General features: G+C 46.7%; 1 protein-coding gene across 7 annotated transcripts; it reads right to left on the bottom strand.

The window, feature by feature from the left end:
* Nucleotides 1-4,044: 4,044 nt before the first annotated feature.
* PSMD4 (proteasome 26S subunit ubiquitin receptor, non-ATPase 4) lies at nt 4,045-12,162 on the bottom strand. 7 transcript variants are annotated; one of them, XM_082475302.1, is made up of 11 exons: nt 12,035-12,104; nt 11,583-11,676; nt 8,327-8,467; nt 7,201-7,315; nt 6,724-6,810; nt 6,412-6,480; nt 6,027-6,242; nt 5,523-5,640; nt 5,237-5,368; nt 5,085-5,152; nt 4,045-4,347 (listed from the first exon to the last, which is right to left on the bottom strand). In XM_082475302.1, exons 3-11 carry the CDS (start codon nt 8,446-8,448, stop codon nt 4,177-4,179), a joined length of 1,098 nt encoding a protein of 365 aa, XP_082331428.1. In that variant the 5' UTR covers nt 8,449-8,467; nt 11,583-11,676; nt 12,035-12,104; the 3' UTR covers nt 4,045-4,176. The 7 variants fall into 7 exon arrangements, with proteins under 7 accessions (XP_082331428.1, XP_082331429.1, XP_082331427.1 ...); XM_082475303.1 differs by having other exon boundaries at nt 5,532-5,640; nt 12,035-12,101; XM_082475301.1 differs by lacking the exon at nt 11,583-11,676 and having other exon boundaries at nt 5,532-5,640; nt 12,035-12,161.
* Between the last annotated feature and the right edge of the window lie 377 nt (nt 12,163-12,539).

Genomic DNA, 12,539 nt, shown 5'->3' on the forward strand with positions numbered 1-12,539 from the left:
TGCCTTGGATTCGTGCTAAGGCACCAACACTTTTACCCCCACTGCTTTGGCATCAGTGCCAGTGTCAACGCAGTGGAAGAGGCGAATAACATCATGGCATAGTATTATTATGAAAATAGTTTTTACCTCACAAACCCCCTGAAAGGGTCTTGGGGACCCTTAGGGGTTCACAGACCACACTGTCAGAACCATCACTGTAGAGTAAGTTACCTACCTTCTCTGGCTTTCAGTTTCCTTATTTATAAAACAGAACTAATAATGCTACAGCTAGCTCTTAGGGTTGCTGTGAAAGCTAAATGATTTAAAACATGAAAAGCATTTAGAATAGTCCCTGGCACATTGTGTTATACAAGCATTTGCTAATATTATAATCATATATGCAATGCTATTAAATGTTCTTCCAAAATAAATTTATTGATAGTGTATTATTCCATAATAATGTAACGTAATTGTTGGATATTACGTTGTTTTCATTTTTTCATCACCCTTGTACATGTCTTTGGCACATCACTGATTATTTAGAGTAAGTTCCTGAAGTGGAATTGCCCAGAGTACACACATTTTTCACAGTACTGTTGAAAAGCATACATGGAGTATTAATGTGGGAGATCTGAAAAGAAAGGTCCATGGGCCAAGTGAGTATTTGACTCCAGCAGGGAGCATTTCTTAAGGTGGACATGATCCAGGGTATTGCCGTTGAGTACAAAAGATTATGAACTGTGATGATGATCTTTGAATTGGAAGAGGCCAAGGTGTTGGCTGAGTCATCCTCATGAACACTGAAGTCACCCAGTTGGTATGCAGAGGACCAGAGACTGGGACACAGGTCCCATCATGACTTGATGGGCAGACTTCGCCAGAACATGATTTTGCTGGGGAACTACTTGCAAGCCCAGGAAAGCCAAAGTGACCAATTTCTTTATAACCAACACCTATAAAAGATTCCCAAGCCCTAGATGATGAGACATTTCTTTCAAGTAATATTTGATTCAAAACAAAACTAGTCTTCCCCTAAAATTTAGACACAAGCATTTACAAATTCATTATTCAGAAATGGAACTCATCCAATATGAATATAATGTAAGCACAAAGTAGGTTTTCTAGCTTCATTTGGTGGAAGCTTGTTTACATTCAGGCTTTAAGGTCTGACTTCAGGATACTGGAAAAGAAATTCATGGAATCTTGGCCCAGGCAGAAGTAGTAGTACAGTGAGGGCGTCCCTGGTGGCGCAGTGGTTGAGAATCCACCTGCCAATGCAGGGGAGACGGGTTCGAGCCCTGGTCTGGGAAGATCCCACATGCCGCGGAGCAACTAAGCCCATGCACCACAACTACTGAGCCTGCGCTCTAGAGCCCGCGAGCCACAACTACTGAGCCCGCGCTCTAGAGCCCGCGAGCCACAACTACTGAGCCCGCGTGCCTAGAGCCCGGGTTCCGCAACAAGAGAAGCCACCGCAATGAGAAGCCCACGCACCACAACGAAGAGTAGCCCCCGCTCACTGCAACTAGAGAAAGCCCGCGTGCAGCAACGAAGACCCAAAACAAGCAGCCAATAAAAAAAAAAAAGTAGTACAGTGAAAGGAGGGTTTTTTTCAATAAACAATGCCATAACAAATGGTTTTCCATATTAAAAAATTGAAATTGGATCCCTTTCTCAGTGTACACAGAAATCAATTCTAGATGGAATAAGGAATTTCTATGTGAAAAGCAAAACCATAGAACTTTCAAAAGAAAACAATTATTTTTCTGACCTAGGGAAGAGTGTGCTGGATGCAGAAACACTAACCTTGAAAGAAAAGATTGAGAAATTTGACATTAAATTTAAGAATTTTGGTCACTAAAGGATACCTTTAAAAAAAGTGAAAAGAGGGCTTCCCTGGTGGCGCAGTGGTTAAGAATCCACCTGCCAATGCAGGGGACACGGGTTCGAGCCCTGGTCCAGGAAGATCCCACATGCCGTGGAGCAACTAAGCCCATGCGCCACAACTACTGAGCCCGCGCACCGCAGTGAAGAGTAGCCCCCACTCGCCGCAACTAGAGAAAGCCCGCATGCGGCAACGAAGACCCAACATAGCCAAAAATAAAATAAATTAAATAAATTAAAAAAAAAAAAAAGACCATGAGTTATCATTTTATCCTCACCAGTTTGGAAGAAATTAAGAACTTTTAATGATCCCAAGGGCTGGAAAGGATGTGGTCAATAGGAATTCTTATACTGCAGGAAGGAGTGCAAATTCATACAACCACTTTGAAAAACAATTCAGCATTATCCTGTAAAGTATCCTACAGAAACTCTGTACAGGTGCATCCAGAGAGGTGTACGAAAAATTCCATTGTCATCCTGTTGGTAATAGAAAAATAACTGGAAGCAATGCCAGATTCATCCACAGGAAAATGGAGATTGTAGAATATTCACATAATATATATACAACCATGAAATATGAACAAGCAGCAGCTTTGTGCAGCAACTCTGATGAACCTCAGAAACAAAACATTTGTTAAAAAAGAGAGTCCTGGAAGTCTCACAGTATCAACTATTTTTAAATTTTTTTTGGCCATGCCACTCAGCTTGTGGGATCTCAGTTCCCCGATGAGGGATTGAACCCGGGCCCCAGCTGTGAAAGCGCCGAGTCCTAACCACTGGACCACCAGAGAATTCCCTAAAACTATTTTTATAAAGCTCAAACACATACAAAACTAAACATTCTCGTCAGAAATCTTTATGTATATGAGAAAACTGTGAAGGGGAAAAAATAATAAATGTGAAATTCAAGATAATAATTATGCCTGAGGGGGCTGTAAAGAGGTGGGTTCAAGAAGGCATAGGTGAGGGAGGAGACATGGGGATATATGTATATGTATAACTGATTCACTCTGTTATAAAGCAGAAACTAACACACCATTGTAAAGCAATTATACTCCAATAAAGATGTTAAAGGGCTTCCCTGGTGGCGCAGTGGTTAAGAATCTGCCTGCCAATGCAGGGGACACGGGTTCGAGCCCTGGTCTGGGAAGATCCCACATGCCGCGGAGCAACTAAGCCCGTGAGCCACAACTACTGACCCTGCGCATCTGGAGCCTGTGCTCCGCAATGGGAGAGGCCGCGACAGTGAGAGGCCCGTGCACCGCGATGAAGAGTGGCCCCCGCTTGCCGCAACTGGAGAAAGCCCTCGCACAGAAACGAAGACCCAACACAGCCAAAAATAAATAAATAAATAAATTAATTAATTAATTAAAAAAAAAGATGTTAAAAAAAAAAAAGGCATAGGTATGTGACAAGGTGTTAGGAATATTCCAGCTCTTACATTGAGTGGTTTCAGATATGTCAGTTTTCTTACACTTCACAATTTATATATAGGTTAAGTATTTTATGTGTAAAATATTATTTACCTCTTCAAATATAATAAACAAAGGGGGAGATTATGTGAATTGTGCATTCTAGTCCATGCCCCACAAAAAATCTTCCTCTAAATTTGGTGCTCCAAGGAGACACATCATGTTTCTCCTTCCCAGACCCCACCTTGTGAAAGTCAGGCCTCAAAGATCCCTGACCTTTGGTGTTCTGACTGTTGCCGACTCTTCCACCTCCATCTCCTGCCACTCGCCCAACCGGTCCCTGAGTGACACAGTGGCTCCGCGCCAGCAGCACACACTGTTCCTGCGGGCTGGGGGCATCCCCATCTCCTGCTCGCTGGCTGATGAGGGCTCAAACGTTGCCTCCAGGAGCCTTCCCGGAGCCTGCAAGGGTTTGGCGCTCTCTCCTCATCATTTCCACAGTGCCTGTTCAGGCCTCTCTTCGGGCACTTATTAGACGCAGGTAACTGCTCACTTACAGGCTGGCCCTTCCGGTTTATACAGATGGGGAAGGAGCTGGAGAGATAACAGGTGATACAGCAAAAAAGGCCAGAGGCCAGTGCTGTTTTCTATTCACCTCTGTGGCCCCAGTGCCTAGCACAAGTGGCTCTCAGCAAAGTTTCTCCTAAGGAAGGATTGTCAGGGGTGGAGATGGGCGGAAGGGGAATGGTCACACTCAAAGCTACCGCTGTTTAAGGCAAAAAAGAAAAAAAGTTGCCAAGCTTTATTTAGGTTGCAGTGGTCACAGACAGCACATCTAACTCTCTACCCCACCCCGCCCCACTCGGCCCCGCACAGGCTCGGTTCCCTTTTCCCTCCAGTCTCACTTCTTGTCCTCCTCCTTCTTGTCCTTCTTCCCATCCTTGGTGGCCTGGGAGGCCAGGGAGCCCATGGCATTTCGAATGGCCTCATTGTTGGGATCCACGCCTGGAAGGTTCTCCAGGACACTCTGAAGGAACTCGGGGTCCTGCATCACGTCATAATCATCCTCCTCCTGAAAAAGGGCGGTGTCAGCTCGGGGCAGCGGGGGTAGGCTGGCCGGGGAGCAAGCAAGTGTAAGAGACGGGAGCGCACCTGACCGGGGGTGGAGGGCACCTCTGGCCAAGGATAGGAAGGAGGATTTGGGAAGATACCCAGCGCCTATACACAGTATGAACTCAAACATTTATTTTAGTTTAATTTTTCGGCCCCACTGGCGCGGCTTGCGAGATCTTAGTTCCCCGACCAGGGATCAAACCCAGGCCCCCGGCAGTGAAAGTGCCGAGTCCTAACCACTGGACCACCAGAGAAGTCCCCCAAACATTTATTACTGATCAATTAGAGGAGAAGCCTGAGAACTTTGCTTTCTGAGCTCAAAGGATAAAAACAGATGCCATCACCTTTAGGTTTCCTGCTGTCAGACACCCACTCCCCCCTTTTTTTTTTTCCTGGACCCTTTTTTCACCCTCCTGGGAAGATGATAACACTGAGTATTGTCCAGACTGCTCCCACCAGCAAGGAAGGAAAATTACAAAATACTAGGACACCTCTCCAACTCTGGCCACTAGCATTCTTGCCTTAGCAAGGTTGACACACAAGAAATGTACATCCATGTGTTTCTTTCCTTCTGCTCCTGCAAGAGCTCATCTATGAAACCCCAAGAGAGGAATGGTCCCAGGCCTAGCGGGCTGAGGATCTGAACACAAGGGGATTTTAAGCCTGATGGGGCAGGGAGTTATTGCTGGCCCTCACCTTGGTGGGCTCAGATGTGTCCATGGCTGAACTGGCGTCAAGGTCAGCTGATTCTGCCTGGCCAAATTCTGAGGAAAAGAGGTCAGTCCGTTCAGTTTCATGTCCTCATCCAATCTCTCTGCCTCAGCACGACCACCCAGGTTCTGGCTCACCTGCACCCTGTAGGGACATCTGCATCGCATATGCAATCTGTTCTTCCTCGGTCATACTGCTTAGGTCAGGAAGCCCGGTGCGGCCAAACTCCTGCTGGCTGATGGTCATCTTCAGCAGGGCATCGTCCGAGTCTGGGAAAAGGGAGAGAGCGGCGGGGTGGAACCATGCCATATTCCACAAAGACCCACCCCCAAGCCCACGTGTTCCCACACTGCCAGACCCCCCACCCCCATCTACACCAGGCCTCCACTGAGCACCCCGCAGTCCCGGGACTTCAGATTCCACCTCTTTCACCTTCAGTCCCCGTCGTAGCGATTCCGGCCTCAGCGGCAGAGGCGGCAGCTGCCCGCCGCGCCTCCTCCTCCTGCCGCTGCCGCTGTTCTTCCATAGAAACACGAAGGGCCTGGCCAAGGGCAGGGAAAGTCAGACATTCTCCGGCCCTGGGCGCTGGGGAAGGCAGCTGGGGAAGGCAGCTGAGGGGTGGGAACAGACCGTAAAGGGGGAGCTTCTGGTTTATACACATGGGGAAGGGGCTGGAGAGATAACAGGTGATACAGCAAAAAAGGACGGACTTGGGAGAAGTCTGGGGTTGAACGGGGAGAAGCGAACAAGAGAGAGTCTGACATTGGTGCCCCTAGAGATCAGACAGAACTGTGGGGAAGAGGGACCAAGAGGGGGTCTGGGAAAACGAGCAAGGGTATTAGGACTGTCTAGCCCTAGAGAAGCTATGTGCCGTGTGGGCCAGTAGAGGAGGACAAAGAAGGTCCCCTGAGGTCAACGTCTGCTCACCAAGGCCAGCTCAGGATCAGCACTGGGATCCACTCCAAATTCAAAGTCACTGGCACCCAGACCCAGCATGGCACCGCCTTCCCCAGCCAGAATCGGAGAACTGATGAGGGCATCAGCCAAGCTGGGCCCAGGAGGCACTGTCACCAGGTGAGAACCTGTTCCATCTTTGCCATTCAATGTGTTTACAAAGGCGGTCAGCTTTTCTGTGTTCACCTCCTGGGGAGGGAAGAATATAGGAGGCTCTCCTTCTCGCCCTGCTCCCCGTTCTCTGCCATGTCAGCTCCTGTCTGTAGCTACTCTCCCACATGCAGACACTCCTCTGGGTAAGGACTGTTCTCTGTTTACAACCACAGCAGTCAGTGCCCCCCGATCGGTCCTTACTCACCTCTTCCCCAAAATTGATAATGTCAACATTTACTTTCTCCTTCTTGAGGCGTTTAGCCAGTTTCACCAGCTGGGAGGAAGGGGAGAGAAATAAGGAAATCTATTCCGTACCATGATGGGCGATGACACACCTCACAAAAGCATACAGGAACTGGTAGACCTCTCCTAGGTCCCCCGACAGAAACACTGAGGTCTGCACATCCTCCTTTCCCCAAAGTGATGAACCCAACGCCTCTCTGGCTCTCCTAAGGGCCAACAGACCCCATTCCCAAACATGTGGTGCCCAAATTCCCCAGCTACCACCTGGACTCACATCCTTCTCATTGTCCTCCACGGGGCTTCCCACAAAGGCAATGATTCGCATCTTGTGATTCTTGCCCTGTCGGTGCTTCAGGGCCAGCTTGAAAAGGAAGAGGAAGTTGCTGGAGTCAGCCAGAGGAATCACCCAGCTCTTTCCTGTTACTCTGTTCTTTTTCTTATGGCTTCTGTGTACCTCGAGCCTACCATCATGCTCACACCAGGTCTAAACCCCCTCCTACACCCTTCCCTTCTTGCTGTGCCTCTCTGTGGCTAAGGAAGAGGGGTTAATTCTCAATTCTAGGGATGTTTCCCTTCATGATCTTCACCGATCCTGGGATTCATCCCATCATATCCTTTCTACTCCTTTCTCTAGGTCACCTCTCCTCCCTTGCGCTGGTTCTAGCTCAAGAGTCCAGGGGAAAAATGAACAAGGGTGGAGGCAGAAGCCCAGAGCAAGGAGGAACCACCAGAGGGATCCAGCAGGACTCACATGGGCCACGCGGATGCCAGTGCAGAAGGTGATCTTGCCCTTGGGTTGGACAGTGTGGAGCTTAGACAGGATGCGGCCGGTGTCAGGGGTGAGTGTGGTCAGCACTTCACAGTCACTGGGATGTGGGGAAAGCACCTTCTGTGATTTCAGGTCAGGACAAGTGCCTCCAAACTGTGCTTGACTAATCTTCTCTTTAGGGACCTGGATAATAACTGTAATCTTTATTTTTCTTAATCAAATATCTAGTGTTTAGAGAGTGGATCTTATAAGTTCTCATCACAAGGAAAAAAATTTGTAACTATGTGAGACATGGGTATTAATTAAACTTACTGTGGTGATCATTTTGCAAAATACACATTTCTCAAATCATTATCTTGTACACCTTGAACTTCATGTCAATTATATCTCAATAAAACTAGAGAAAAACATCTAGTGTTTAGACATGAAACACAGAAAATAAGAAGTGGTTGATTTTGTGAGAAATTTGCCCTCTTCCTCCCAATATTACCCCCAACCTCTCTCATGTTACTTTGCTCTCAGAGCCCTGGGAATCCTCTACAATAGCTGGATGCTCCTTCTTATCTCTCCTACCCTCTCCATTTCTAGACCCATTTTCTAGCTAATAACACGTATACCGGGATGGGTGGTCACTCATTTGAGGATTATCAGTTCCTAAAACAAATCACTTTTGGGGTAATAGGCTGTGTGATATACGCCCTGGGGCTCTGACCCAAAACCGCTTTTTACTGCCTTTAAAATACACTGTGGGAACTTCCCTGGCGGTCCAGTGGTTAAGACTCCACGCTTCCACTAGAAGGGGCACGGGCTTGATTCCCGGTCAGGGAACTAAGATCCCACATGCCGCGCAGTGCATCCAGAAAAAAGAAAAAATACACTGTGAAATTTTACCCCAGGAGATTTAGCTTCATAACTGTATTAAATTCAGGTTAATATTAAAAACAAGTTGCTGTTTATATTTATACTGAACAGTGAAGAAGGTAGTCTAGGAAGTTCTCACGGAAGCCTCATGGAATCTACAAAAGGGTAGCAACCTGGGCACCACAGTGGGTCACATACAGGAAACACCCCCGCCTCCCCCAAACCCCTCCTGCTCTGCCCCACGTACTTGGCCAGTGTGATGAGGCCCACGTTGTTCTCAGGGTTGCTACGGGTCTTGGAGTGACAGACTATGTTGACGGCATCCTGCTGGGCCTGTAGCCGGGTGGGTAGGAAGTCCCCGTTCCGCATATACTCGCTGTTGTCCACGCTGTCAGATTAGGGTGAAGGAGGAGAGAGAAGACACACTGCAGGATCTCTCTGAGACATGCTCTCCAGTTCCAGGGACCCCCACCTCCTTCAACAACTCTCCCGTGAGGGGCACTGTGGTGTATGGCAGCGGCTCTCAGTCTTTGCGGAACAGAGAATCACCTGCAACCTTTTTTCTTTTTCTTTTCTTTTTATGCAGATGACCAAGCCTTCTTCTAGACTTACTGCCTCAAAATAACCAAAGGAGGAAAAACTTTTTAAGTCTCCACAAGTGATAATGTAAGTACCCAAGGCTGCGAGCTACTAATGTACCACAACCACCTTCTTATAAGGTGCATTAAATGTTATTAATCATGGTCATGGAGGAACATGCTGTCTGCTATTAAAATAGGAGTATTCCAAAGGTAGGCAATGAAGAGGGCAACTTAAAAATATTTGTAAAATATTTGTAAAATAACACACACTTGGCAGCACTGAGTGCAGGAAGGCACAATGTAATTATCTGGTTAAATGTTTAACAGCTTTGGCAGCTGGACTGAACTGCGAAAATGAGGTTTCATAGATTTGGGGGTCTCGCCTATACTCTCCCTGCAATTTTTCACAATCGCGAAGAATCCAAATAACATGAAATACAAGGGTCAGCTTCCTGGAGACCAAAAGAAGGCAGGTAAGTGAAGCAGTTATATACACCCCAGCAGAGAATCAATTCTTGATGAACTGAGGTCCCTTAGAACTCTAAAAGGAAGCACTGTCCTTGATGTGACACCTCATTTCTATTGGCAAGCAAAATATGGGCTTGGGGGCAATTTTTTTCTTTAGTATCCTTTGCCTGGGAATAAATACAAATCAAAAATGTCGAAGAGAGGTAATTAAGAAGCTACTGGAAGACAAGTAGAAAGGGAGGGAAGGGCACTGTTCAGGCACAGGCTCAAATCTCCACTCTGCTACTTACTTGTTCTGAGATCCTGAGGAAGCTACTTAATTTCTCTAAGGTCCAGTTACCTCATCTGTAAAATGGGTTTTATTATACCTACACTCATAGGGTTGCTATGAGGATTAAATGCATGGAAAGCACTTAGCACAGTGCCTAACAGTAAGCATGAAACACAGACTAGTTCTTATAGTGGAAATTCAATCTAGATGAAGGAGGTCAAGGGCAGACTCTACTGACCATGCATTACATTCTTTTTTCCCTGATACACCGTTTCCAATTACTTTCCCAGCAGGGAAGTAACTGCCTTTCCAGCTTCAAATACAGCAGGTGAGTCCAAATATAAAAACAATGGAAGCTTTGAGGATCAGCCAGATGGAATAGCTACTAAGTATAAAGACTGTGGGCAAGACCAGCGGATGGATGAGGGCTGGAAGGAAGGTGTCAGAGGAAGAAGGGGGGGCCTGAGAGGGAGGGAGAGCCCACAGTGCAGAACATGGCGGTAGTTCTCACACTGTCATGTGTGCATCAGAACCACTTGGAGGGTGAAGGTGGTGCTGGTAGTGTTAAAAACACAGATGCCGTCACAACTATGTATGCATCCCTAAAAAGTGCGCTGTTTAGTTTTCCCAATGTTGAACTTTATATGCATGGAATAACATATGTATTTCCTGTGACTACTTTTGCGCAACGGTATGTTATTTTTCCCAACAAAAATTCATATCAAAAAGGGCTTACGACATTATCCAGCTATTCCATAAAGCCTTCATTTAAAAAAAGAATACAGATGCCTAAACTTCCCTGGCTGGGTGTCTGATTCAGCAGATCAAGAGTAGAGTCAAATATACACAATTTTTTAATAAGCTCCTCCAAAGAATTCTGATGCACAGCAAAGCATGAGAAAAGGAGTGGCTCTCATCGTTATTCTAAGGCTGGGCTAGTACAATAGGCCACCAATACGTCTCTCTGGACCTAATCTTTCCTCCTATACATCAAGCCAGATCAATATTCTTAAATTCCATTCTGTATACAGCTCTGCCTCGACCAACCTCAGAACTTTTTCAGTAGTCCTGTACTGAAGGGTATAGGACGGAACTCAACATCCTCAGCCTGACATTTGTGGTCTTCTACCTGGTTGTATCTACCTTCCTCTAAAAAAAAAGGAACTACCTTAAACCAACAACCTAATAATAAAGTCATTAGTCTATTTCCTACTTCCTAAACATGCCCTGATAATTTACACTTCAGCAGCTTTCTTTATGCCCTTCTCCCTACCCATAATGGGCTCTCCTTAACATTTGTCTAAGTCCCTTCAAGGTCCCTCTTAATTCTTTCTTGAGGACTGCTCAAGTCCACGGCAACTAACAGATGTACAGTGCTGTACAGTTTACAGACCACCATGACCTACATTTTGCCTACCTGTACTACAAGTAGATGTTACTATTATAGTCTCATTTTATAAAGTGAGAGATTTACTACATTCTCAAGAACATGCAGCTGGTAAGTACTAAAAACACAGGTTTTTGGATTCCAAACCTGTCCTCTTTCTACTCTTAACATGCTCTCTCCCACAGGCTGCCATATTTAGCAAATGAAAATATAGGACTCCCAGTTAAATTTGAATTTCAGATAAACAATAACTTTTTAGTATAAGTATATCCCACGCAATATTTGTGACACACTTATAGCCACTTTTTGATATTAAAAACTACTGTGTATGTGAAATTCAAATTTAACTGGGCATCCAGCATGTTATCTGGCAACGCTATCCTCCTGGCAAAAAGAAAACTCCTAGGTGTCTGTTCCATGCAATTGGAGATTTGTGTGTGTTTGTGTACTATTCTGTTTTCATTCTATGCTCACACTTAGAAGAAACTCTTGAAACCTTGCAAAAGTTTGGTCCTCAGCTTCTAATCTGACTCCCAATAGCTACTCAGCCAAGTCTGAGACTGATGAAGAGAGCTAGTTCACTGGATAAAAGCCTCTGTGTCAGATAATCCTGGGTTTAAACCTTGGCTTCACCACTTAATTAGATGTATGACTTTGTATAAGTCATTTAAAATTGCCGAGACTTGGTATCCTCATCTGCAAAAGGGAGGGATGTTTACCTTGAAGTACTGCGAGATTTAAGTCAGATAAAGTAAATTAAATGTCTGACACTTCGAAAGCAATCTATAAAGAGTACCTCTGAAGATGATACAGGGAAAGGCAATGGAGTTAGAGACGAGTGAATGGGGCGGGGAAGGGATTTATCATCTCTCTTTCTAACATCCATCATTCTGAAAAGAAGAGAGGAGGGCAGAAGACTATCACGATGAGTCCAAGAAGCGGGACTCTGGCTAAAACAGGCCTGGGCTGGGCTAGAGAAGACGAAGCTGGAATAGAGAAAGGCAGCAGGGCCGATCAATGACTGTCCGCGAACTGAGGGTTAAGGGGAGTACCCCGGGCCTGTCCTCCGGGAACTACCTCCGGGGCCCCAGGATGACTCAGGGAGTCGATGGGGCTCCTTCCCTCCCGGCCCAAGGCCTCATCTCGCCCATCAGGCGCGCTCATCCACCCGAGGCCCGCCCGGCCTCCGAGCTACACGCGCCCCCGACCTAGTCCCGCTCCCCACGGGGGCCCGAGGTAGCTACTCACCAAACCATAGTGCTTTCCAACACCATCTTGCCGCCTTCCTCCCTCCCAGACCGGTTCTCCTGGACCACCTAACAACAACTCCTCCAATTGGCCCAGCGCTCATCACCAATCACTGATCTCAGCTCCGCCAGCTGGTTCCGCCTCCATCCTCCGCGTTGCGTTCTGGGAGTTGTAGGCGCCGCCAAAATAAAAGGGACGTTTGGGGCGGGGTGGGTGGGTGGTGTTGGGGAAGAGGCGAGATAACCTGAAAAAGAGGGTCCCACCTCCACCTGCCCTGCCGTTCAGGTTTTCTGGTGGGGTTCCCTGCCGACAGGATCTAAGAGAAGCTGTGGAGGAACCTTTGAAAGTTCTGTGGCTATGTCTGTTCCAGCATCAGCATTTTAAAAAAGTGGTGGGATGACTAGTGACTTTCCAGCTCACTCTGTTCCCCATGGCACTTTGTTCATCAAACTACTAAGCCCTTATGCCCCTGAATTGCATTTGCTTGTGTATCTATCTTTCCCAC

The sequence above is a fragment of the Balaenoptera physalus genome (assembly GCF_965194825.1).
Source record: "Balaenoptera physalus genome assembly, chromosome: 1".
Classification (NCBI taxonomy): Eukaryota; Metazoa; Chordata; class Mammalia; order Artiodactyla; family Balaenopteridae; genus Balaenoptera; species Balaenoptera physalus.